This window comes from Oncorhynchus kisutch, linkage group LG1 (genome assembly GCF_002021735.2).
Source record: "Oncorhynchus kisutch isolate 150728-3 linkage group LG1, Okis_V2, whole genome shotgun sequence".
NCBI classification, from domain to species: Eukaryota; Metazoa; Chordata; class Actinopteri; order Salmoniformes; family Salmonidae; genus Oncorhynchus; species Oncorhynchus kisutch.
This window is the reverse complement of record NC_034174.2, coordinates 46,246,603-46,271,937: the sequence shown is the minus strand read 5'-3', so window position 1 is coordinate 46,271,937 and position 25,335 is coordinate 46,246,603. Positions and strand designations below refer to the sequence as shown.

The 25,335-nt window shown below is 40.0% G+C and overlaps 1 protein-coding gene and 1 long non-coding RNA gene across 3 annotated transcripts in view; one reads left to right on the top strand and one right to left on the bottom strand.

The window, feature by feature from the left end:
• Positions 1–2,778: 2,778 nt before the first annotated feature.
• On the bottom strand, positions 2,779–19,671 carry LOC109885890 (mucin-5AC-like). Of its 2 annotated transcripts, XM_031834353.1 has the most exons (20): positions 19,352–19,671; positions 18,988–19,014; positions 16,013–16,294; positions 15,467–15,751; positions 14,445–14,756; positions 14,247–14,303; positions 13,654–13,716; positions 13,495–13,548; positions 13,208–13,255; positions 12,860–12,889; positions 9,457–9,507; positions 6,991–7,038; positions 6,049–6,141; positions 5,870–5,888; positions 5,730–5,761; positions 5,514–5,618; positions 5,198–5,226; positions 5,022–5,088; positions 4,701–4,741; positions 2,779–4,556 (listed from the first exon to the last, which is right to left on the bottom strand). In XM_031834353.1, the coding sequence occupies exons 1-20, from the start codon at positions 19,407–19,409 to the stop codon at positions 4,464–4,466; spliced, it is 1,794 nt and encodes a 597-aa protein (XP_031690213.1). In that variant the 5' UTR covers positions 19,410–19,671; the 3' UTR covers positions 2,779–4,463. The 2 variants fall into 2 exon arrangements, with proteins under 2 accessions (XP_031690213.1, XP_031690222.1); XM_031834362.1 differs by lacking the exon at positions 15,467–15,751 and having other exon boundaries at positions 19,352–19,581.
• LOC116375931 (uncharacterized) overlaps positions 19,558–25,335 on the top strand; it is a 38,256-nt gene continuing 32,478 nt past the window's right edge. Inside the window, exons 1-3 of the long non-coding RNA XR_004211349.1 lie at positions 19,558–20,021; positions 20,231–20,492; positions 22,972–23,089. This is a non-coding gene — a long non-coding RNA (uncharacterized LOC116375931). The remainder of the gene's footprint in view (positions 20,022–20,230; positions 20,493–22,971; positions 23,090–25,335) is intronic.

Sequence of the window (25,335 nt, the reverse complement as noted above, 5' to 3'; positions counted from 1 at the left end):
CTCTGGGAAAATCAGGGGAAAAGGGCCTTGGTCCGAGAGGTGACCAAGAACCCGATGGTCACTCTGACAGAGCACCAGAGTTCCTCTGTGGAGATGGGAGAACCATCCAGACAGACATCCATCTTTGCAGCACACCACCAATCAGTCCTTTATGGTAGAGTAGCCAGACAGAAGCCACTGCTCAGTAAAAGGCACATGACAGCCAGCTTAGAGTTTGCCAAACAGCACCTTAAGGACTCTCAGACCATGAGAAACAAGATTCTCTGGTCTGATGAAACCAAGATTGAAGTCTTTGGCATGAATGTCAAGCATCACGTCTGGAGGAAACCTTGCACAATACCTATGGTGAAGCATGGTGGTGGCGACATCATGCTGTGGGGATGTTTTTCAGCAGCAGGGACTGGGACACTAGTCAGGATCGAGGGAAAGATGAACAGAGCAAAGTACAGAGAGGTTAATGATGAAAACCTCCTCCAGAGTACTCAGGACCTCAGACTGGGGCGAAGGTTTACCTTCCACTAGGATACAGTGCCTTGCGAAAGTATTCGCCCCCCTTGAACTTTGCGACCCTTTGCCACATTTCAGGCTTCAAACATAAAGATATAAAACTGTATTTTTTTGTGAAGAATCAACAACAAGTGGGAAACAATCATGAAGTGGAACAACATTTATTGGATATTTCAAACTTTTTTAACAAATCAAAAACTGAAAAATTGGGCGTGCAAAATTATTCAGCCCCTTTACTTTCAGTGCAGCAAACTCTCTCCAGAAGTTCAGTGAGGATCTCTGAATGATCCAATGTTGACCTAAATGACTAATGATGATAAATACAATCCACCTGTGTGTAATCAAGTCTCCGTATAAATGCACCTGCACTGTGATAGTCTCAGAGGTCCGTTAAAAGCGCAGAGATCATCATGAAGAACAAGGAACACACCAGGCAGGTCCGAGATACTGTTGTGAAGAAGTTTAAAGCCGGATTTGGATACAAAAATATTTCCCAAGCTTTAAACATCCCAAGGAGCACTGTGCAAGCGATAATATTGAAATGGAAGGAGTATCAGACCACTGCAAATCTACCAAGACCTGGCCGTCCCTCTAAACTTTCAGCTCATACAAGGAGAAGACTGATCAGAGATGCAGCCAAGAGGCCCATGATCACTCTGGATGAACTGCAGAGATCTACAGCTGAGGTGGGAGACTCTGTCCATAGGACAACAATCAGTCGTATATTGCACAAATCTGGCCTTTATGGAACAGTGGCAAGAAGAAAGCCATTTCTTAAAGATATCCATAAAAAGTGTCGTTTAAAGTTTGCCACAAGCCACCTGGGAGACACACCAAACATGTGGAAGAAGGTGCTCTGGTCAGATGAAACCAAAATGGAACTTTTTGGCAACAATGCAAAACGTTATGTTTGGCGTAAAAGCAACACAGCTCATCACCCTGACCACACCATCCCCACTGTCAAACATGGTGGTGGCAGCATCATGGTTTGGGCCTGCTTTTCTTCAGCAGGGACAGTGAAGATGGTTAAAATGGATGGGAAGATGGATGGAGCCAAATACAGGACCATTCTGGAAGAAAACCTGATGGAGTCTGCAAAAGACCTGAGACTGGGACAGAGATTTCTCTTCCAACAAGACAATGATCCAAAACATAAAGCAAAATCTACAATGGAATGGTTCAAAAATAAACATATCCATGTGTTAGAATGGCCAAGTCAAAGTACAGACCTGAATCCAATCGAGAATCTGTGGAAAGAACTGAAAACTGCTGTTCACAAATGCTCTCCATCCAACCTCACTGAGCTCGAGCTGTTTTGCAAGGAGGAATGGGACAAAATTTCAGTCTCTCGATGTGCAAAACTGATAGAGACATACCCCAAGCGACTTACAGCTGTAATCGCAGCAAAAGGTGGCGCTACAAAGTATTAACTTAAGGGGGCTGAATAATTCTGCATGCCCAATTCTTCAGTTTTTGATTTGTTAAAAAAGTTTGAAATATCCAATAAATGTCGTTCCACTTCATGATTGTGTCCCACTTGTTGTTGATTCTTCACAAAAAAATACAGTTTTATATCTTTATGTTTGAAGCCTGAAATGTGGCAAAAGGTCGCAAAGTTCAAGGGGGCCGAATACTTTCGCAAGGCACTGTAAGGACCTTAAGCACACAGCCAAGACAGGGCAGGAGTGGCTTTGGGACAAGTCTCTGAATGTCCTTGAGCGGCCCAGCCAGAACACGGACTTGAACCTGATCAAACATCTCTGGAGAGATCTGATAATAGCTGTGCAGCGACGCTCCCCATCCAGCCTAACAGAGCTTGAGAGGTTCTGGAAAGAATGGGAGAAACTCCCCAAATACAGGTGTGCCAAGCTTGTAGCATCATACCGAAGAAGACTTGAGGCTGTAATTGCTGCCAAAGGTGCTTCAGAAAAGTACTGAGTAATGGGTCTGAATACTTTTTCAAATCTAATGTTCAGTTTGTCTAAAAGCCTTCGTCTAAAAATCTGTTTTTGCTTTGTCATTATGTGTAGATTAATGGGGGGGAGACTATTTAATCCATTTTAGAATAAGGCTATTACGTAACAAAATGTGGAAAAAGTCAAGGGGTCTGAATAATTTCCAAATGCACTGTATAAGGACTGAAAGAAAAATAGCACCTTGATCTTTACCACTGGCCAGAAAATGTGACGTTTACAACAGTACATATTTTTTGCATTATCTTGAATAATCAAGATCAAACTCAAATCATGTAAAATACTAACAAAGATGAGGGAATGTTTGTATTCAATTTATTCTTCTTACTTTTTAGTTTTACAGAAGAGAGCATTTCAAACAGAGAAAAGAAACATTTGTATTTGCTGTACCTTAAAGGTCTTATAGAAGAGGGATTTATTTATTTATTTTATTTCACCTTTATTTAACCAGGTAGGCCAGTTGAGAACAAGTTCTCATTTACAACTGCGACCTGGCCAAGATAAAGCAAAGCAGTGCAACAAAAACAAAAACTCAGTTACACATAAACAAACGTACAGTCAATAACACAATAGAAAGATATATGCACAGTGTGTACAGTGTATATGGGAGGTGAGGGGGGACCCACCCCTTTTCAACAAACAAAGCCATCCCCCATAGCATAATCGACCACCCTGACCGCTGGGCTCAAGTGTGCATCGAAACAGAATGTAAACTCATGGTAACTGGAAAACAATGTAATGAAGTTGTGTTCTCACACCATTTACATCTGAACCACTCCGCAGTCATTGGACTTCAAGGCTAGAATGTGTCTACAACACTGCACATTGAAGGAGCGACTGATGTGCTGTGTAAATTTAAATTAAACTGGGAACTTGGAAAATAACAAGTAAACATGGAGAAATTTGGAGATTTGAATAGCATTTAGGTCATCTATATTTTTCTTATTGTTAAATTAAAAAAATGTTTTGGGGGGGGGCTTATATTATAATCATATTTAAACACAAGATGAATTTCACCAAGAAAAATGCCTTATCAATACCACTTTCGATCTAATGACTTAATTTCAATTCATTTATCTTAATTTCCTATTTACCTGTTTTTTTGCATTGTGTGATGTTATACATTTACTGATTTTTAATTGTCTGTATCTATTGATTTTGATCACAAATATATTTTATTTAGTCAATTTTATCAAAGCGTTATGGAAGGAGGTATCACACAGATGACAGAATATATATAAATACAGTGTATATTTGGGCATTTACTTAAAAATATTTAAAGGGGAGTATGCCCCGGACACCTCCAAAATCCCCAAATAAAAATACTAACATATTAACAGATATTATGGATAGGCATGTAGCACAATCCAGGTTTCCATGTGTGATACAGTAAATTACGGCAGTTCCAAGCATTTTGAGGGCCCTAAGCGAGATTTGCCCACCTCACCAACAAAACATTTTAGTGACCCTGCTCATGGCGGCGAAGAGAAAAATTTGGAGCTTTAAAGTTAATGTTCTGCAATTACTCTCATTTTGCCATGGGGCGAGAGAACTTAATGTCCTACAATTCAACACAGTATGCCCATGTCGTTGAAATAATAACATTCGGTTTTAAAGCTAATTTACTGCAATTCTAAACATTTGCCATGACTTATGCCATGTTCATTTGATATCTGAGTGAGAGTGACTAACAAAATTATTGGGGGCCCCCTGGAGGTCAGGGCCCCTGGGCAGTAATTCGGCCATTACTACAAGGCTTAGATAGCTGGCGAAACTAACTGGGCCTAGCAATCTATAAAATCTTAGCTGTCATGGGATTTATTGAGTGACTGTCAGTGACTGACATAAAAAGAGAAAAACCTCTGACGAAGATCCACATTTCGAAACTGCACGTTGTGTATTCTACTATCCTACGGTTGTTTTTGGAGGGAGGAGGGGCCTCTAGCGGCTGCTTACTGTATGTCTCGAGCCAGTGGTATAGTTTCAGTGTGTCTGTAGAAAACTGTACAACCCATCCGGCTGGGCTGAGGTTGCTGGTCTGTCGGGGATCGAGCTGTATACATGGTACATATCAGTCTAGAGAAAATAAACAAACAGTTTAGCATCAGTCCTTTAATTCTACAGTACTGTAAATGTAATGTAATTTAAAAGGATGTAACATCAATCTGAAACTGAGAGCCGTTCACATTCACCAAACACACTGGGTGATTCTGAACTTACATTGTCGTTTTCAGATGACTTTCCATTTTCTTCAAAAGGACCTGTACAACACAGAGGGATCCTGAGTGAGTGAGTGAGTGTGTGGTTGCATGTCACTTTGCTATACTTAATGTCCCTTCACACTTCTCCTCCTGACTCAAACCATCCTGTAGACGTACAGCTCTATTCTCATGCTCTAACACATTATCTTATGTATAACTTATACACATACATGTGTACTGATATGACTACCTCAGACCAACAAACAAGCCTAAACAACTTTGAGTCCTATAAAAAGCCATACATGTTATGAAACATTGGGACAGAGTTTAACAGACAAACCTAATGATAAAGATGTGGATGGTACAGAAGTGATCAGGCTGTAGACCCCTGCATTCTCTGAATCAGCCTGGAGGAAAGAGAGAGAGAAAGATCCTTATTATCCCTCAGACTGTCTGTCAGACTGTCTGATACAAGTTTGTATCTATTTCCAAGGCTATTATTGTTGCTATACTTACATCTTCATTTGCAGATTGCTGCACAGGACCTGCATCTCACAGAGAGAGACAAAGCCACAAGTAAGAGGTTGTGTGTGTGTGGGGGGGGGGGGAAGAAGTGAAAATAACAGGGCTTGATGTCACTTCACACTTCTCCTCCTGACTCAAACCACCCTGGAGACTTACAGCTCTGTTCTCACGCTTTCAAGATGCTCTGACTAAAAATGTAAGTTTGTATGGTAGGCATTGAGTGATTAAGTGTTATTGTGCTGAGGGTCCCAAATTCACGTCCCAGGTGGGGAAGACAGGGACAGAAGACATTCTGTTACAAACTCACCTGAGTGCAAAAACGTGGACGGTACAGAGGTGATGAGAGAATAGATCCCAGCATCCCTTGAATCCAACATGCCTGCACTGCTCATAGCTCCCATCACCAAATCACCTACAACGGAAACAAAATGAAAAATTAAATTAGGATACGTGTTTGGACATGCATGTGTGTAGTTGTGTTAGTAGTGTGTGCAGTGTTTGATGTATTTTGTTTGGAACATACATTGTCTGTGATCATCCTGTCTGGCTGTAGGTCTGTACAACATAAAAGTATCAGAAGGTTGTGGTAAGAACATCTCATCATGGACAATACAGAACTAAAGGTTGATACAATCTGCATCATATTCACAAGGGAATTCTTACCTCAGAGAATTGGTTTTCTCTGAAAAACAAATTAGACTAAATGATTGATGTTGAATAATATACACTACACAATATCACCAAAATTTGTTGAAAGATTAACCCATGTCAAAGGCACTTACATTAATATGAGAAGGAAAATGTTTGCAAGTTATTTGTTATGCAGAATCAGAAGTACTCACTGGTCCTCCTGCAGAGATAGACAGCTGTCAATCCCATTAAGAACACGCCCACTCCAGAAGCCATACACACTGCTGTCTGCCATAATTGCACCTCTGTTTGGTGACATGATGACATCAGGAGAGGTCATTAGCTCTTAATCCAAATGTAAATACTTCAATGGTAGACAGGTGTTAGAATACCACTTTATTATTAGTCTTGGTAAACGTTTCCGTTTTCATATATGTGAGAAAAGACAGCCAGTTAGCTAAACATTTTACAGTTGAGTCTGTGAAGGAAAATGTTATGTTTGTGCTTTTCTAATAACCAATTGGACTGGGTCCATGCAACTGACTGATTGATCGTGACTGGGAGGAATCCTCACTATCAGTATAAGCAATTTGGCAGTGCGCCAAGAACATTGTTTTGAAAACTGAAAGGGGTGTCTCAGTTTCAAGGTCTCAGCTTGAAGAGAAGAAGCCTTGTGAGGTATTGGTTGGTCACATGCATGAAACAAACGTTAATGATGAATTAATTATGAATTTTGAGTAAGCTAAATCTTGCAAATATAACTTGTCGGTTTAAGCACTAATTAAGAGAACTAATGGGACTTCCCCGGCGGAGCAAGATAGAGGCATGCAAGATAGAGCAGTTTGTTAACAGTTAACACACATCACAACTAGTATACACCAATAAACAAAAATCGTGTGGCCATACAAACTTTCAGTTGGACTCTTTGGTGTGTCAGTTGTCAAAGTAGGATTAACAGTCAAATCTGGTGCAAAGCAAAGTCATTGGATCTGGTTATACAATAAAGTGTCTTCATAGGATGATTTAATCAATCCAAGATCAACCTCTTTTCTAGTAATTAGGCACATTTGTGATGAGGAAAGAATACAAAGACCTGGGTAAGATAAACTGAAAACAATTTACTTTTTTTAACTAACTAAAGATGACCAGCACACCTGATGTAGGATTCACTGCTGTGCTGGGGGCCAAAGGAGAGGTCAAACCTGGTGAGAAGAGATGAGAAATGTACATTTGTTTCATATCAAATCAAATAAAATGTTTTTTTTGTCACATGCGCTGAATACAACAGGTGTTACAATACAACCTTACCATGAAACACTTACTTTCAACAATGCATTTTTTTAAGTAAGAAAATATTTGCTAAAAAAATTCTAAAGAAATAAAATGTTAAAAATAAAAACAATAATGAGGCTATAGGTAATTCAGGTAATATGTATATGTGAGAAGGTGTAAAGTGACTACGCATAGGTAATAAACAACGAGTAGCAGCAGCGTAAAAAAGGAGATCAATGCAAATAGTCTGGTTAGCCATTTGAGCCTTTTGGACTTAGACTTGGCGATCCGGTACCACTTGCCATGCGGTAGCAGAGAGAACAGTTTTTGACTTGCGTGGCTGGAGTCTTGACAATTTTTAGGTCCTTTCTCTGACCCCGCCTGGTATAGATGTCCTGGATGGCAGGAAGCTTGTCCCCAGTGATGTACTGGGCCGTACGCACTAACCTCTACGGTCAGATGCCGAGCAGTTGCCATACCAAGCGGTGATGCAATCAGGATGCTCTCGATGGTGCAGCTGTATAACTTTTTGAGGATCTGAGGACCCATGCCAAATCTTTTCGGTCTCCTGAGAGGGCATAGGCATTGTCATGCCTTCTTCACGACTGTCTTGGTGTGTTTGGACCATGTCAGTTTGTGTATTACAGACTCGGTCAGGGAAAATGTCAGTGAAGACACTTGCCAGTTGGTTAGTGCATGTTCTCAGTATGCGTCCTGGTAATCCGTCTGACCCTGCAGCCAAGTGAATGTTGACCTGTTCAAAGATCTTACTCACATCGGCAACGGAGAGCGTGATCTGACATTCGTCCGAAACAGCTGGTGATTTCATGCAAGGTTAAGTGTAGCTTGCCTTGAAGCAAGCATAGAAGACATTTAGCTCGTTTGGTAGGCTTTCGCCACTGGGCAGCTCATGGTTGGGTTTCCCTTTGTAATCCGCAATAGTTTGCAAGCCTTGCCACATCCAACGAGCGTCAGAGCCAGTGTAGTAGGATTCAATCTTAAACCTGTATTAATGCTTTGCCTGTTTGATGGTTCATCTGAGGGCATAGCAGGATTTCTTATAAGCATCCGGATTAGTGTCTCGCTCCTTGAAAGCAGCAGCTTTAGATTTTTGCTCAGCGCGGATGTTGCCTGTAATCCATGGCTTCTGGTTGGCATATGTACGTACAGATAAAGTCGGTAATGTAGTGTACTCCTCAATGCCATTGGATGAATCCCAAAACATATTTCAGTCTGTGCTAGCAAAACAGTCATGTAGCATAGCATGCGTGTCATCGGACCACTTCTGTAATGAGCGAGTCACTGGTAAGTCTTGCTTAAGTTTTTGCAGGTTAGCAGGAATCAGGAGGATATAATTATGGTCAGATTTTCCAAATGGAGGGTGAGGGAGAGATTTGTACACATCTCTGTGTGTGGAGTAAAGGTGGTATAGATTTTATTTTTCTCTGGTTGCACATTTGACATGCTGGTAGAAATGAGGTAACATGGATTAAAGTTTTCCTGCATTAAAGTCTAAGAGCACTAAGAGCACCGCTTCTGGATGAGCATTCTCTTGTCTGCTTATGGCCTTATACAGCTCGTTGAGTGCGGTCTTAGTGCCTGCATCGGTTTGTGGTGGTAAATAGACAGCTTCAAAAAATATAGATAAACTCCCTTGGTATATTGTGTGGACTACAGCTTATCATGAGATACTCTACCTCAGGCGAGCAAAACCTCTAGACTTCCTTAATATTTTCACACCAGCTGTTATTGACAAATAGACAGACCTCCAGCCCTCATCTTACCGGAGGTTTATTGTTCTGTCTTGCCGATACACGGTAAACCCAGCCAACTGTATATGATCCATGTCCTTGTTCAGCCATGACTCGGTGAAACATAAGATACGGATGGTAAAGCAGGATTATCCACTTGCAGATTAATTCTCACCAAGCATCAGGATCTGCGGCCCCTGTATCGGTCGTCTCCTCTTCATGCGAATGACGGGGCTTATGGCCTGGTCCGTGAAAAGACATAAATCTTTCTCCTTCAATTCATTAAAGAAAAAATCTTCGCCCAGTGAGTAATCACTGTTCTGATGTCCAGAAGCTCTTTTCAGTCATAAGAGACAGTGGCAGAAACATTATGTGCAAAACAAGGTACAAACAACGCCAAAAAAACACCCAGAATAGCACAATTGGTTGGGAACCCGTAAAATGGCAGCCATCCCCTCCGGCGCTATTCATATCTAAGAAAAGTACAATTTAGAGTGACCGTACAAGCAGCCATGAATAAGTCTATGAGTAAACCTGTTGGAGCTTCAGTGAATTAGAGTGAACAAAAAATGTAATTGCAAAGTAAGGGATACTTACTAGTTGGTCTCACTGTGATGTCAGGGGTCAAAGTAGAAGTAACAGTCGAAACTAGTGGAAAGTATTAAAAGTTAATTCTGGATCTGATTACACAAGAAGAAAGGTATTCATTATTTCTGTTAGAAAACAACACAACTCAGTCAGTAGAAAGATTCACAATTTCAGAATTTTGAATATTATTGTTAAAACCCAGAGCCTTAAAAGCTTATGGTGTACCATGGGATGCCCCATTAACTTCTTATGGCTGGGGGCAGTATTGAGTAGCTTGGATGAATAAGGTTCCCAGAGTAAACTGCCTGCTACTCAGTCCCAGTTGCTAATATATGCATATTATTAGTATATTTAGATAGAAAACACTCTGAAGTTTCCAGAACTGTTTGAATGATGTCTGTGAGTATAACAGAACTCATATGGCAGGCAAAAACCTGAGAAAAAATCCATCCAGGAAGTGGGAAATCTGAGGTTGGTCGTTTCTCAACTCATTCCCTATTGAAGAAACAGTGGGATATTGGTCATGTTGCACTTCCTAAGGCTTCCACAACAGTCTTTAGAACCTTGTTTGATGCTTCTACTGTGATGTGGGGCTGAATAAGAGGGGATTGAGTAAGGTCTGCCATGAGCTGAACATGCGCTGACCATGCGCGTTGACGTGAGATCGAGCTCGGTTCCATCGCATTTCTGAAGACAAAGGAATTCTCCAGTTGGATCATTATTGAAGATTTATGTTAAAAACATCCTAAGGATTGATTCTATACTTAGTTTGACATGTTTCTACGGACTGTAATATGACTTTTCATCTGAACTTTTGCCTGGACCTGCCAGTCGTGAGTTTAGATTGTGTACTGAACGCGCGATCCAAACGGAGTTATTTGGACATAAATGATGGATATTATCGAACAAAACAAACATTTATTGTGGAATTGGGATTCCTGGGAGTGCATTCTGATGAAGATCATCAAAAGTAAATGAATGTTTATAATGTTATTTCTGACTTCTGTTGACTGCACAATACGGAGGATATCTTTTTGTCTTGTTTGGGCTCTGAGCGCCGTACTCAGATTATTGCATGGTTTGCTTTTTCCGTAAAGCTTTTTTGAAATCTGACACAGCGGTTGCATTAAGGAGTAGTGTATCTAAAGTTCCATGTATAACACTTGTATTTTCATCAACATTTATAATGAGTATTTCTGTAAATTGATGTGGCTCTCTGCAAAATCACCAGATGTTTTTGGAACGAACGTAAACTCCCCCAATTCCGTACAAATGTGCGTAACCACGGCATTCAAACGAGGCTGCAATGAAAACGAATGAGACTGTAGTGACTGTGTTGGCATCAAAATCCGGGGTGTGAAACTACATTTCGATTCAGCATTGATTGACATGGTAATGGGCTAACAGTATTGGAGAAAAGATGAAAAAACTAACCCCTCTGGTGCTGTACGTTACATCGTGACGTGTCACTACGTAACGTCCAGCGCGCATTTGCGACTCATTTTGTGCCGTACCGCCTCTTTCCACCAGGGGTAGCCCTTCTCTCGCAGATTAAAATCATGCTCAACCATATACACTTGTAAGAAAACTTCATTATTTTTGTCTAAATTAATATAATTATTGCTAATATTAAACTAATATTTAATGACTAGGGTGCCATTTGCAGTTTTTTGCAGGTCATTTCTGCGAGCCATCATGACACTCAAAAGCCGGAACAGCTGCAGTTCACTTGTGAGGCTAATGTTAGCGCAGCCCTAAACCCCTCTTCAAATTCGACACAAACCTTCAAACAGGTATGTGATGAGACATTACATAAACTCTTTATGTTTTATTTACATTTTAAGGTTTATTAGTTGGACAAATCGGGTGAAAAAAAAAACTGTTTTCTTCACACAACATATTACCCCCTTTCAAGATCACTTCGTAGCCTTCGCTCCCCACCCGCCATTTTTAAAAAGACCAGACGGAGCTCATTGCCTTAATGAATTATGCAGAGATGGGCATCATGAAGGTCTCATCATTAATTTAATTGGAAAGGGGAGAAATTGTGCTTTACATTGGTATTGATATTACAGTTGATCTGGAAGTATTAAGTTTTTTGGGCTCAAAAATAAGGTCAATTGTACGGATCAAGGCGATGTACAAAAGTGAGTGAGTTTACGTTACTGAACATTATGCGCCAATTTATGCTGAGATTTCTTTATATAAATATGAACTTTATCGAACAAAATATACATGTATTGTGTAACATGAAATCCTATGAGTGTAATCAGATGAAGATCAAAGGTTAGTGATTAATTCTCTCTCTATTTCTGATTTTTGTGACTCCTCTCTGGCTGGAAAAATGGTTTTGTTTTTCTGTGACTTGGCTCTGACCTAACATAATCATTTGTGGTGCTTTTGCCGAAAAGTCTATTTGAAATCGAACACTGTGGTGGGATTAACAAGAAGTGTATCTTTAAAATGGTGTGACATACTTGTATGCTTGAGGAATTTTAATTATGAGATTTCTGTTTGAATTTGGCGCCCTGCACTTTCACTGGCTGTTGTAATATCGATCCCGTTAGTGGGGTCTCAGCCATAACATCCCACATAATGCTTACATGGATATTCCCTTCATTAACTTCTAGAATGGACTCTGCTACTTACGATTGCCTGCTGTCTGTTAAATGCTCTACATTGGGTGTCACTCTAGTATGGAACCGTGAAATGCAGGGATTGGGGACTGACCTGAACTGGGATACCATTTAGGAAAATATATTTGTTACCTCTAAAAACCCAGCACACCAGCTTATACATTATAAGATCATACATAGAAGTTATGCAACCACATTTAGACATTTTAAGATGAAGCTGATTCCTACTCCAAAATGTGAGAGACGGCGTATGAATGCTGTTGTAACACAAATGTTTTGGGAATGTCCTGTGGTGTCCCAGTTCTGGTCACATGTTTCGGATTTCCTTACAAACATGTGTTTCCCTGTGAAGATCCACCTTTATTTTTGTTGAATGATAACTCTACATTTGTACTGCAACTGGTTCAGAAATAAAAATTTATGCGGTGTTAACAGCAGCAAAAAAAGGTTATCCTTAGTGGATTACCCCTACAATCCCCTTGCCTCAAACATGGTTATCATATATTCAAGATATTGTTCGTTTAGAGCGATCAGCGGGCATGATAAACAAAGCTCGGGCAAATACAATTGAGGTATGGGATGTATTATGCAAAACTCTATCAGATATCAGCACCTCTTGAACAAGCAATGGACCTACATGATAAGGGAGATGGGGGATGACATTTTATTTTCTGAGAATAATATAGAATATTTTTTATTATAAACTCCACTTCCTTCCTGTAAATGTCTAATTTGTCTGAGAAAAGACAGGTAGTCAGCTAGAGATGGATGCTTACCCAGAACGCTTTCTGTGGAGCTTTGACCTCCTGGGCACATGCAAGAGAGAGACTGTTTAATAACAGTTAACACACAACACAACTTATTACACCACTAAACTAAAATCATGTGGACTCTTAGGGGTGTCAGTTGTCAAAGTAGAACTAGAAGTCAAACCCGGTGCAAAGCAAAGTCATTGGATCTGATTATACAATAATAAAGGTATCTAAATGGGTTGATTTAATTAGTGAAATATCAATGTTTTTTTAATCAGGGGAAATTTGTGAGTAAAAACCTGGCTAAAATAAAGCTAGTCTATCTATTTGTTTAGGTCCTATCTGCTAACTAGAGAAAGATGGCCAACACACCTGATGTAGGATTCACTGCCGTGCTGGGGGTCAAAGGAGAGGTCAAACCTGGTGAGAGGAGATTACACAAGAACAAATGTAAATTCATTTAATTTATTAGGTCATTCAATAAGCAGAAATAGAGAAGTACACTACACATTACCTACAAATCAGATAGACTGAAAGTACACAAATCTAGACGAAATTACAGCAGCTATGAATGGGTCAATTCATAAATCAGAAGGATCTTTAGTGAATTAATGTAAACAAAAATATACATGTAAGTTAAAATGAGTGGATCTACTTACTGGTAGTTGGTCTCACTGTGGTGTCTGGGGTCAAAGTAGAAGTAACAGTCAAAACTAGTGGGAAGCAATATGATGACACAAGAATAAGATAAAGCATTAATCTAAACCCTTGACTACAATTGGTATTTGCAGAGATGGTCATTTAGAGGCCCAACATACCTTCTGTAGGACTCACTGTCATGCTGGGAGGCAAAGTATATCCAGGACCTGGACTTAAAACCACTGAGAAAACACATATTAATGAAATTAGCTTTTTATTCATGATCGTATTAATGATCATCATGGTGTTGTTGGCCTTTTGAAATACCTTCACGACTTATCTATTCAAAGTGGGAAAAGTAGGACTATAAAATCACTACGGACAGATTGCTTCCTGCCCTGGTAGATTATATTTCTCCTCGTTATAGAGATGATAAGACCAATTCATAAGGTGATCAAGTCTTTCAGGACAGATAAGGTGTTGATTGTTGTTGACAGCTTCCTAGAATAAAGTCACCATGTTATCTAACAGCAGAAGCCTAACGGCGTATAGATACGATCTCAACACTCGACTAGATGAACACAGACATTATAATACTTGTGCTGATGATCCCAGGCGTTGGTGTTGAGGCTGGTGTCATATCTATAGAACAGCTTCATTATCTAACAGAACAGCTTCATTTACACATTAACACAACTATTCTTATTGCTGAAACTTGTGTTGCTATAAAATAACAGCAGTGACACTTTAAAAGCACAAATATGTGGACTACCTGCTATAGAAGGTGTCTGAATAGTTGTTGGATCGCTGATGTGAACTCCCACCAGATCTGAATTCATTTGGGATTGAAATGTGGTATTTAGTTTGTTGGTCAGAATTAATATAGTCATTCTAAGAAGATGCTAAAATCAAAGTGAGTCAGATCATGAAGACCTGCAGCACTGATAGATTTGTTTAGATAATTACTCACGTGTAAAGCTGTACCCATCACTGCGTGGAGAGAGAGAGTTTGGTCCTGGGCTCACTCTGTAGTCACAGCTCACCTCCTTACGCCTCACTGACTGTAGACGACTGATCAGATCACTATGTTTTGGAGTGAATTGACAGAACCACTTTTTGGATGCTGAGGTGGCTTTTCTCTTCATGATCTTTGCTGTGAAGGATGGCTGACTCTCCTCTCCAACATACAGGTTACAGGTGGAGTCAGGACTGAAGGATCCAGGAATCAAACAGATGATGTTGAAGTCCTCATGAATATTGACTGTAATGTCTGGTTTTGGATCTGTTAGGAAAGGACAGAGACTCCTTTTTGCATCACTCTATTTGAATGTAATGTATATGTCACAAGTGACACTCTTACTAAACTAGAGCCTGCCATTCTCTTTATAATACGTATCAGCATGTCTTATTTGATATCATTCCTATTTATGAGTGCCATTTAATCATGTGTGCTGTGTGTTTACAACGATTGCCTTTCACTTAATTCCTTATATTCTCACGTGAGAATTGAAATTGAATAAAATTGAACGCACAGAATATTTTGCTTGCTTGTATGGTGTGTAGTGATTCCACAGATCTTCCTCTCCCTGCTCAGGAGGAAGAGCCGAACCCTGTTCGGGTAGAGCCAAACTAATCCTGCTCGGGTATAAGCGAATGAACAAACCCTACTCAGAAGGACCCAGGTATCACCTGCTGTGTTAGTTTGACCCGTTGCTTCTAGTTAGCCTACAGCCCTAAATCCCAGCCTATTTATACGTTTCTAATAGGACCGTAGTGATACTGTGTATTAATGTGTAACGCTGAGTTTATAAAGAACCTTTGATTGTACTTTTGCCTCTCTGTGGTTGTTTGCAGTGGGATCTTAGAACTCTACTTTTGACATATACATTTCAAATATTTATTGTCTTCACAACAACTATTTTGAAATGACATTGGATGAGATTGTGATTTAAACAGAATCATCCAAGACAATCTGAATATATAATTACTTACAAAGAATAGTAACAGAGACTGAACCACTGTGCATCGATGGAAAGTGAGTTTCTACAGTGTAAAAACATCTCAGTTTGAGCTCAGCAGATGAACTTTGACCTGCCCACGAGAGCAGCTCAGTCCACGTGAGTGATCGCGTACAGGTTGAGGGTTTAGGATCTCTCCCCTCTGTGTAGAAGTAACACTGAGACACAGAGCCAGATGGGGGAGTCTGACAGCTCAGCCGAACTGAGTCTCTCTCTCTGATGACTGTGGAACTGACTGTCAGCCTGGGAGGAGGTGGATCTGTGAGATCAGGGGAATAGTGTCACTTTGAAAGTTGTATTTCAAAACATCACAGGTAATCCATACATACTAACAGTATGGAAAATACATTAATCAAATGTTCAACAATTTAGCATTTATGTTTGTACAAAGTACAGTAATTTCTATCATTATGAGAAATTTAGACTTTCAGGAAATACGACAGAAGATCTCATTTTCAGAACGAGCATAATTAATACGGTATAACAGTGACGTGTATAATTTTATAAACCACCTACTTACCCTGAACAGTGACTGAGACAGGGTTGCTTAAAGGAGATGTGTGAGACCTCCCTACAGCATAGTAACACTTCACTTTGACCACATCTGGAAACGTTTGATCTGCCCTCTTGAGCAGCTCTGTTCCTGTGAGTGTCTGAGTACAGGATGAGTCTGGAAGATTCTTCCTCCCCTCTATGTAGAAGTAACAGTGAGACGCACGGAGAGATGGAGGAGTCTCACAACTCAGCTGAACTGATTCTGTCTCTCTGATGACTGTAGAACTCACTGTCAGCTGAGGAAGGTCTGTGAGAATAGGGGGATTAAGCATTTAGCATTTTGTGGTTTTGAGAAATGTACTGATAGCATAATCCCTCCTTGTTATTTCAGAAATAAGGATCTTGAGTCAATATTTTATGCAGCGACAGTATGGGAAATTAAGGAGATATAATATATTGCTTGATTGTTTCACGTAATAGATTATGACAACACACAGTATGATAACATATCCCAAGAGGAACATGGTAATGATGGCACAACAGTACATTGTTTACAACCATTCAAATAGTCTTCTTACCCTGAATTGTGACTGTTGAAGGCTCACTGTATATGGATCTAAACTGTGAACCTGTAGCATTGTACTAACATTGTATTTTGACCTCAGCTGGTGAACTCTGACTCTGACCTAAATGCGTTTTATTTACATCCTTCCACCAGGACATATGCTCATTTTGGAACGTTGCTAAATGGGCACAGCCAAACAACGGAAGTGATGGATTTCTTTCTGACCAGAACTGTCCCAGAGCTTGGGGAGGTGTGTCTGCGCTTGTGCTGCAGCGACAGGTGCACAAGACAAAACTTTACCAGCATCACACATATCGGTGAATCACTGTGACATATGAAATACAAGTGATCGTGTAATCAATCTGTAATAACTACGTAAAGAAGTAACAAATGTGTTAAATTATTATGTGACGTACAGTCATATCTAGGTCCTGATTGGTCAACAAGCTTATTTGACACATCAAACAGTGTTATTTCACGTGTATCTTTTTTGAAATGCAAAGACCCAAATGGAGTTCCATACTTTTACAGATGCACAATCGAGAGCATCCTGTCGGGCTGTACGGCAACTGCTCTGCCCCCCAACCGTAAGGTTCTCCAGAGGGTAGTGAGGTCTGCACGACGCATCACTGGGGGCAAACTAGCTGCCCTCCAGGACACCTACACCACCTGATGTCACAGGAAGGCCATAAAGATCATCAAGGACAACAACCACCCGAGCCACTGCCTGTTCACCCCGCTATCATCCAGATGGCGAGGTCAGTACAGGTGCGTCAAAGCAGGGACCGAGAGACTGAAAACAGCTTCTATCTCAAGGCCATCAGACTGTTAAACAGCCAACACTAACATTGAGTGGCTGCTGCCAACATACTGACTCAACTCCAGCCAATTTAATAAAGTCAGTTAAGAACAAATTCTTATTTTCAATGACGGCCTAGGAACAGTGGGTTAACTGCCTGTTCAGGGGCAGAACGACAGATTTGTACCTTGTCAGCTCGGGGGTTTGAACTTGCAACCTTCCGGTTACTAGTCCAACGCTCTAACCACTAGGCTACCCTGCCGCCCCATACCATGTGTATGTGAGAAATAAAATTTGATTTGATTTGATTTGATACTTTCCAGTGCACGACACACTGACATCACGTACAGATGCGCATGACTCTTGGCTGCATGTAAGAAAGCCACACCATCTGCTTACATTCAACATAGCCTAGATTTACGTTTTTATTAGTTCTAAACAAAATAACTTTTGGGGGGGCTCTCCTAACGCTTACAATGATGTGTTGATTCTTGCTTGAACAGTCACTAAGAATATAATTTGGTGTTGATCTTTGTAAATTAACTATTTTGGATGCATCAAGTTGTTAGCTAGAATGCTAAACACTCACTGACATGGCCATAGGCTGCAGCAAAAGATAGCCAAAGAGACATTTTACTGGTTGAAGTTGAAGTTATTTTTAAGTATAATGCATTTGATTTACAATGATGACACAAATGTTATAGTAAGCAGGACTTTCGTACGACCCTTAAACTCCAATTATAATCCAAAAGTAGTGTGAAATGCACTCATATGCAACATGTAAATAGAGGCTTTTTTTTGTTGGCATTCCGTTCTGTCACCATAGTGGATTGAGCAGTCAAATGGAATGGTAAATAGACAATATTTTTGTGTTTGTAAACATTGCCGCATGAGGGCGATGCGCGCAACGTTTGCAAACACAAAAAAGAGTCTATTCACTATTCCATTTGACTGCTCAATCTACTATCTCATCAGCCCAGCCAGGCAATTTATTATCTTGATCTCCACTGTAAAAAGCATTTAGATATTATATCCCATTTATTTTAGACTCGCATTTGGTTTTCAACAGTGGAGATTTGTATTAATCTTGCTGTCTGTCTCATTACATGGGGATGCGGACCTATGTTGACTCCAATCCTTCCCACAGTTGTGTCAAGTTGGCAGGATGTCCTTAGGGTGGTGGACCATTCTTGATACACACAGGAAACTGTTGATCGTGAAAAACCCCACACTGTTACAGTTCTGGCACCTAGTAGCATACCCCGTTCAAAGGCACTTAAATATTGTGTCTTGCCCTTTCCCCCTCTGAATGGCACACATACACAATCCATGTCTTTAACCTGTCTCCTCCCCTTAATCTATTTACTGATTTAAGTGGCTTTAACAAGTGACATAAATAAGGGATCATAGCTTTCACCTGGATGTGCCTGATCAGTCTATGTCATGTTAATGTTTTGTATACCCAGTGTATACAGCAGCTCATGGAAGGATGAAATCGTATGGATGAATTCATCAAAATTACGTTTTTATTGAAAATATTTCAATCATTATTTGAATATTTTGGTAACCCGTTGTTTTGTCTGGTAGCCCAAAAAGTTACATATTGCAGCTTAAAGTCCATAATAATGATACTGACCTTTGGCTTTGAGGTGCTGGAAGGTATCTAGACGTAACAAAATGGGTCATTATCATGCTCTTTTTGACATTATGAAAAATAAGAAAACATGAGATGGGAACACTTTACACAAGCTGGCGAAGCAGAACAGTCTGTAATGCATTCACAGCCATGTTATCAAGCAGTGGTCATTCTTATCTGTACAAAATGTAAAATAATGACAGAGAAATTAAAAATCAATAGGATGATCAATGGAATAAGACACTTATTATAACCATAACATGTTGAAATATTAAGAGTTCCTAAAGTAAAAGACTAAAAGAGGGGAAAGAATAATGGAATATCGAGTCGCACAAACAGATGATGGAACGGAAAAATAACTCACCGAAAAGGAGGATGAGCAAAAACAGACGACCAGCCATATCAGGGATGAACAATGTCATTTTTTAGACAGCTACATACATACTGTTAGTCTGACATCACAGTAGATGGTGGCAGTGACTGGGACAAAGATGAAATGTTTCAATAGAAAAGCAGATGTGGAGCTTGTTCACAGGAAAACCACAGATGTCTTATATGACAACTGTGGGCTAATGTCATGTTGCAGAGGACGAGGCTGAACATTCAGAATCATTCATCTGTAATTATTTTTAGGTTCTAAAGCTACCTGTCTTCAACAAAATGTGTTTTGTATCATTATTGCAGGCAATTCCATTTCTAAAACAAACTAACTAACTTGTCTTTCTGAGAAAAATATTTATCTTCGACCTTTTGTTTTAAGTTTTTAACAGCACAATGTTTAACTACAAAAACCCTGCATTTGTGGTTGAGAGTTTTAGAATCTCTAAAATGTAGAAGGGTTTTCATATTTCATTTATGTTTGGGTGAGTCACGTTTAATAATATGCCAGAGCAGTGACGGTAAACTGATAAGCGCAGTAAAGGAAAGGATGGATGGAAGGAAGGAACGAAGGAGAGAAGAAAAAGCGAGTTCACACTACTCGGACTGATCAGTTTACCTTTAATGCTCTAACTGGGATGTCAGCGCCTGTTCAGGTAAACCGCGTGCTTTGCTTGAAGTGCATAAACATTGAACGTGTGTAGGCTGAGAATGCAGTTGCTGTTTTTAAACTAATGTTTTTATGTTTTTACTTTGATATTAACCGTTTAATCATGCCACCTAAAAAAAGCAGCAACCGCTGAAAAAGTAACGGATATTTGGTTAGATCACGGTTGGTTGATACATTTGTCAATTTCATTGTTAGAATCCAGCAAAGCACCTGCTGTGGCACGAAAAACTCCTCTTCATCCACCCACGATGGTGTTGGTTAATGAAGCGCTGAAGGAGTTGGACTCTCGAATCGTCTCATCTCAGGCCATCCGTGGCGACATAACAGAGAAATATCCATCTGTGGACCTGATGAGGTTGAAGTACATGACACGCAAGATCCTGAAAATAGGAATCGAGAGCTGGGTATTGGTGAGGACATCAACTCGATAGCAAACGGCGGACAGGGGAGGTTTCGGGTAAGTGACCCATGCATGTCTAAATCTTATTAAAGTAAATAACCAGTGTTTCCAGATTTCTATGAAAAATGACCTATAATTTACAACATGAGTGAAATGGTTTTCCTTCCCAAAAATTGTAATTGAGTATGTTAAAGCAGCATTCCTGTTTGAATTGTGTTTTCTATTGATATATTACTCTATCACTACGTGTTACTACGTAATGATGAAGCCACCATAGGCTACTACTCACGATGATGGCCAATGCTCTCCTCTTGGCAATAGCCTATCTCAAGATGAGCTACTTTGAAAAACAGTGCTGCTGGTCACTAAAAATTGGAAGTTGAGAATTATATTGGTTCTAGAGACAGTCTTCTATTTTTAGAAGTAGACATTTGATTTCCAAACTATGTTTTTCCCGCAATTTTTATATTGAAACGTGCAAACAGACAGCTGCAAACAACTACATATCATCCATGGATGGCAGTTCCAGTTCAAATCAGGACTGGCAGCCATTGCTAGTGTACCCATGACTTACCATTCAAATTGCCAAGGTAAGAGGTTCCAAAAAAATCGATGTATTATGTCTATGTCCACAACACAACAAGCTGTACATTTGGCATGCATGCTGCCCAAATTGCAGCCTTCCCGACTGTAGGCAACCAGTAACTACCAAAATAAAGGAAACATTTGAATAAATGATGGACAAAGTTTATAGTGTGTGTGGGGTGCGTTTTCCTGCCATGGTTTAGATCAATTTCTAGAATTTATGCCAAGGCGCATTTAAGCTGTTCTTGCAGCTGGTGGAGGCCAAACACCCTTTTTAACACACTTTGTTGGCGTTTTCTTTATTTTGGCAGTTACCTGCATGCTCTTGTGATATAATTTAATCCAGTTATTTTTGAGAAGCTATTGATACTCTGTGGCTAAATATGTTCTCTGGTGTATTTTGAACATTGAGAACAGGTTCCCTGGTTGGTTAAAAAATAATTCATTTGTTGTTTTGCCTCTTGGGCCCAGCCCCTGACTCACATAATTGACCAGTCACATTTTTTTACATTTTTTATTTATTTCACCTTTATTTAACCAGGTAGGCTAGTTGAGAACAAGTTCTCATTTGCAACTGCGACCTGGCCAAGATAAAGCATAGCAGTGTGAACAGACAACACAGAGTTACACATGGAGTAAACAAGTAACAAGTCAATAACACAGTAGAAATGGAAAAGAAGGGGAGTCTATATACATTGTGTGCAAAAGGCATGAGGAGGTAGGAGAATAATTACAATTTTGCAGATTAACACTGGAGTGATAAATGATCAGATGGTCATGTACAGGTACAGATATCGGTTATTATGCAGTTAATTTTTTCAGTTAGCCAATCAAGGCAGGGCCCCCCATTTACCCAAACCTCTCCTCCCCCCCATCTGATGATTAGCAGAGTGGCAGTAGGAAGCTGTCTACACTCATTGAGAGCAGGCTCCTGAATCCTTCTGTGATTTGCGGTTGCAGTAAAAAATATATACTACATATCTAATATGTACTGTAAAATGTATGTATAAATTTGTGACGTTTTTTCTGCCTTCTGGGCCCAGGGGCTTCAGCCCCGGGAAGCCCCTTTGTTAATCTTGCCCAGGGCGTACCAATAGAATGGTGTGGGCATATACCTGTTTCAAAAAATATTAAATCAAGTATTCTGTTGATTGGCCAGCTCAGCCAGTATGATTTCATGTTCAATGAGGAAATGGCAAGCATTATCGAAACTGTCTGTTTTGTGTTGCAAGTTTAGATGTTTTTTTTTGTTGTCTTTTCAAGTGATGCTTTGGCTACAAATACCAGTATAGGATTAGTGATGGTGAAACAACGCTCCCTGGAGCGTTGAGATTTTCCAGCTAATTGTCTGAAATTGGTAAATGACTCAAGGCTTTGATCAAGTGCACACTAGTGCCATCTGCTGGTCAACGAATTTAGAGCAGCCAAATTATTATAGAATATGTCCCACACCCCATAGAGTGTGTGTGCAGTGTAGCCTTTTTGTCTTCTTCCAATCAGGTGGTTGTTCAACGAAACAAAGCTTTGGACGTCATTGATCACGTGCTTGTGATAAGGTGATATGGGCATCAGCACACTACGATTTCAACGCATACCTCAGAGCTCAGGCATCAAACATAACATCACTATACCGGAGTCCACAACATTATTTGGGTACAAATTAACAGAATATACATTTTTTTAAAGTGAGATCTCCACTGGACAGTTACTTTAATAGGCTCCTTGTGGCAACTAGGCTTTGTTAACCCAAGTAATTAAATCAAGAATAATGTGATCCAAGGTGAATGGACTTTATTTTCTGAATGTGATAGTAGCTTACCTGCCAAATGAACCAAACTTCATGGTACCAGTTTTGAATATAAAGTGGTGTGTTTATTAGATAAGTCAACATTATATGACAAACATATTGAACATGGGCTTGCTGTTTGATTTGATCACTCTTCCTTGCCAGCTGGCAGTCAGGTGTAGGGTCAAGGAGCCAAAGGCCACTGAGAACACTGATCCCAATGTGGAGAAGGCTCCAAAGGCTGCCAAGGTTGGAGCCAAGAAGACTAAGGACAAGGAAGCCGGTAAACTGAATCCACGGAATGTATTGTGCTCATCACTCCTAGGATTTAGACATCACCCTATAATCTGCCCAATTGTATGGGATCATTGTTATTGAGCTACACCCATTGCAATGGAGGACATTTAACATTGCTCATTCAATGACTTGTATGGGTATCTCACTTCTCATGATGTCCATGATTGCATGCATACACACACATCACTAACTCTTGTCTCTAGAAGCTGAGAAATGCAATAAAATGCTAATTAATTACTTAAAAATCATACAATGTGATTTTCTGGATTTTTGTTTTAGATTCCGTCTCTCACAGTTGAAGTGTACCTATGATAAAAATTACAGACCTCTACATGCTTTATAAGTATGAAAACCTGCGAAATCGGCAGTATATCAAATACTTGTACTCCCCACTGTATGTATGTATGTATATATAAAGCTGTTAAGTTCTTGTTTCTTGCACCTGCTTAATCAGTACCCTCTTCTGCCAGATTAATTGTATCACTAGTACAGTGACTTTCCAGTTCCTGGAAAATATTGATGGTTGATGGTTGTTTTCTACACAGTGAGGACTTTGTTGTTCATCCATCATAGGTTGATGACCATGGCACGATTCGTTGGGGAAATCTGGTACAGTGAGTGTGCAGATGGTTGAGATCCATCTGAGCCTGGAACACACTGGAGATGATATCTTGGTACCAGTCTCCTGAGGGACGACCCTGATACTGATTTTTCACTGTTCTCTCCACCATGGAATGTTTGATGCTGCTGGTTTGTGGTAGCAGTCTTTCTATACAGTTAGAACTAACCATCTCAAAACAAACTTTTCCCATAACTATGAAGCTATGGGAAGTTATTCTAAACTTTTCTGTTATGGGTCAGTGCCCACAATGGTGCAATGCAACATGTTGTACCACTTCAGTTTGTCCACAAGGGGGTGCAATAACTAATTGGGTCTTCAGTTTGGTATTCAAAGGTACCCAACCCAGAGCATTGCTGTCCGCTGGTGCTCCTTGTTTTTTATTCCCTGGAAGTTTAACCAGCTTTTACTCAACCACCCCTAAGGAGAAGAATACATCATTAATGCTGTTGACCTCAAGGCCTGGATTTGAAAAAGGATACACGGGAAGAGAGCATAGGCAACGCCATTGAAGCTGTCACATATGGGGCCTATCTTTTATCTTTTATTTTTTTATTTCACCTGTATTTAACCAGGTACGGTAGTTGAGAACAAGTTCTCATTTACAACTGCGACCTGGCCAAGATTAAGGAAAGCAGTGCAACAGAAACAACAACACAGAGTTACACATGGAATCAACAAGCGTACAGTCAATAACACAATAGATAAAAAGAAAGTCTATTTACAGTGTGTGCAAATGGCATGAGGAGGTATGGCAATAAATAGGCCATAGTAGCAGTGTAATTACAATTTAGCAGATTAACACTGGAGTGATAGATGAGCATATGATGGTGTGTAAGTAATGATATTGGTGTGTGTAAAAGTAAATAAAACCAATATGGGGATGAGGTAGGTAGATTGGGTGGGCTATTTACAGATGGTCTATGTACAGCTGCAGTGAACAGTTAGCTGCTCAGATAGCTGATGTTTAAAGTTAGTGTGGGAAATGTAAGTCTCCAGATTCAGCCATTTTTGAGACAAAGTAAGAAACAAGAAACAGTCTTGCTGTGTCTCCATATGACTCTCCATATTGTGCATTAGAGGCAATATTTTTCCTATCTGCTGTAGTTATTATCTTAATAAGATAGAGGTGCAGATACATAAGCAGTAAACTACAACACTGAACATTTCCATGGAAATATAACATGACAAGTGGTGCTTGTTGTAATGGTCAGAAGCATGAATACATTTCTCATAATGGTGATTTTGGGGTATGAATTTAGTTGAGTTTTTTTTATATCTTGCTAAAATTGTCTGGTAAAGTGGTTGAATAGTTTCAGTTAGATGTATCTGAGGTTTGGTTCAACAGTACTTCTGTCAATCTCCTCAACACAACTAGTCTCTGAAATATGATGGGCTGAAGTTTCAGAAGGACAGGATGTGGCAAGAGTCTCGTCTAACTTTCCACCCGACTGTGGTGTGTGTGTGTGGGTGCGTGTGCATGTGTGCACTCGTGCACCTGATTGCAGGTGTGGATACGTGGCAGCACACACTTACTGGTTTGTATGTGATCTGTAGACTGTGTGACTGCTGCAGGAGAATGCAGGCCACTTTGCCTCCCTCGCAGTAAAACC

Excerpts from the sequence above, each read along its gene's own strand:
- LOC109885890 (XM_031834353.1), bottom strand. The coding sequence starts at position 19,409 with ATGACATTGTTCATCCCTGATATGGCTGGTCGTCTGTTTTTGCTCATC. Across the intron at positions 14,304-14,444 it reads TGATGGGTACAGCTTTACAC|ATCTGGTGGGAGTTCACATC; the intron begins GTGAGTAATTAT and ends AAATGAATTCAG. Across the intron at positions 13,256-13,494 it reads CACAGTGAGACCAACTACCA|GTTTGACCTCTCCTTTGACC; the intron begins GTAAGTAGATCC and ends TCCTCTCACCAG.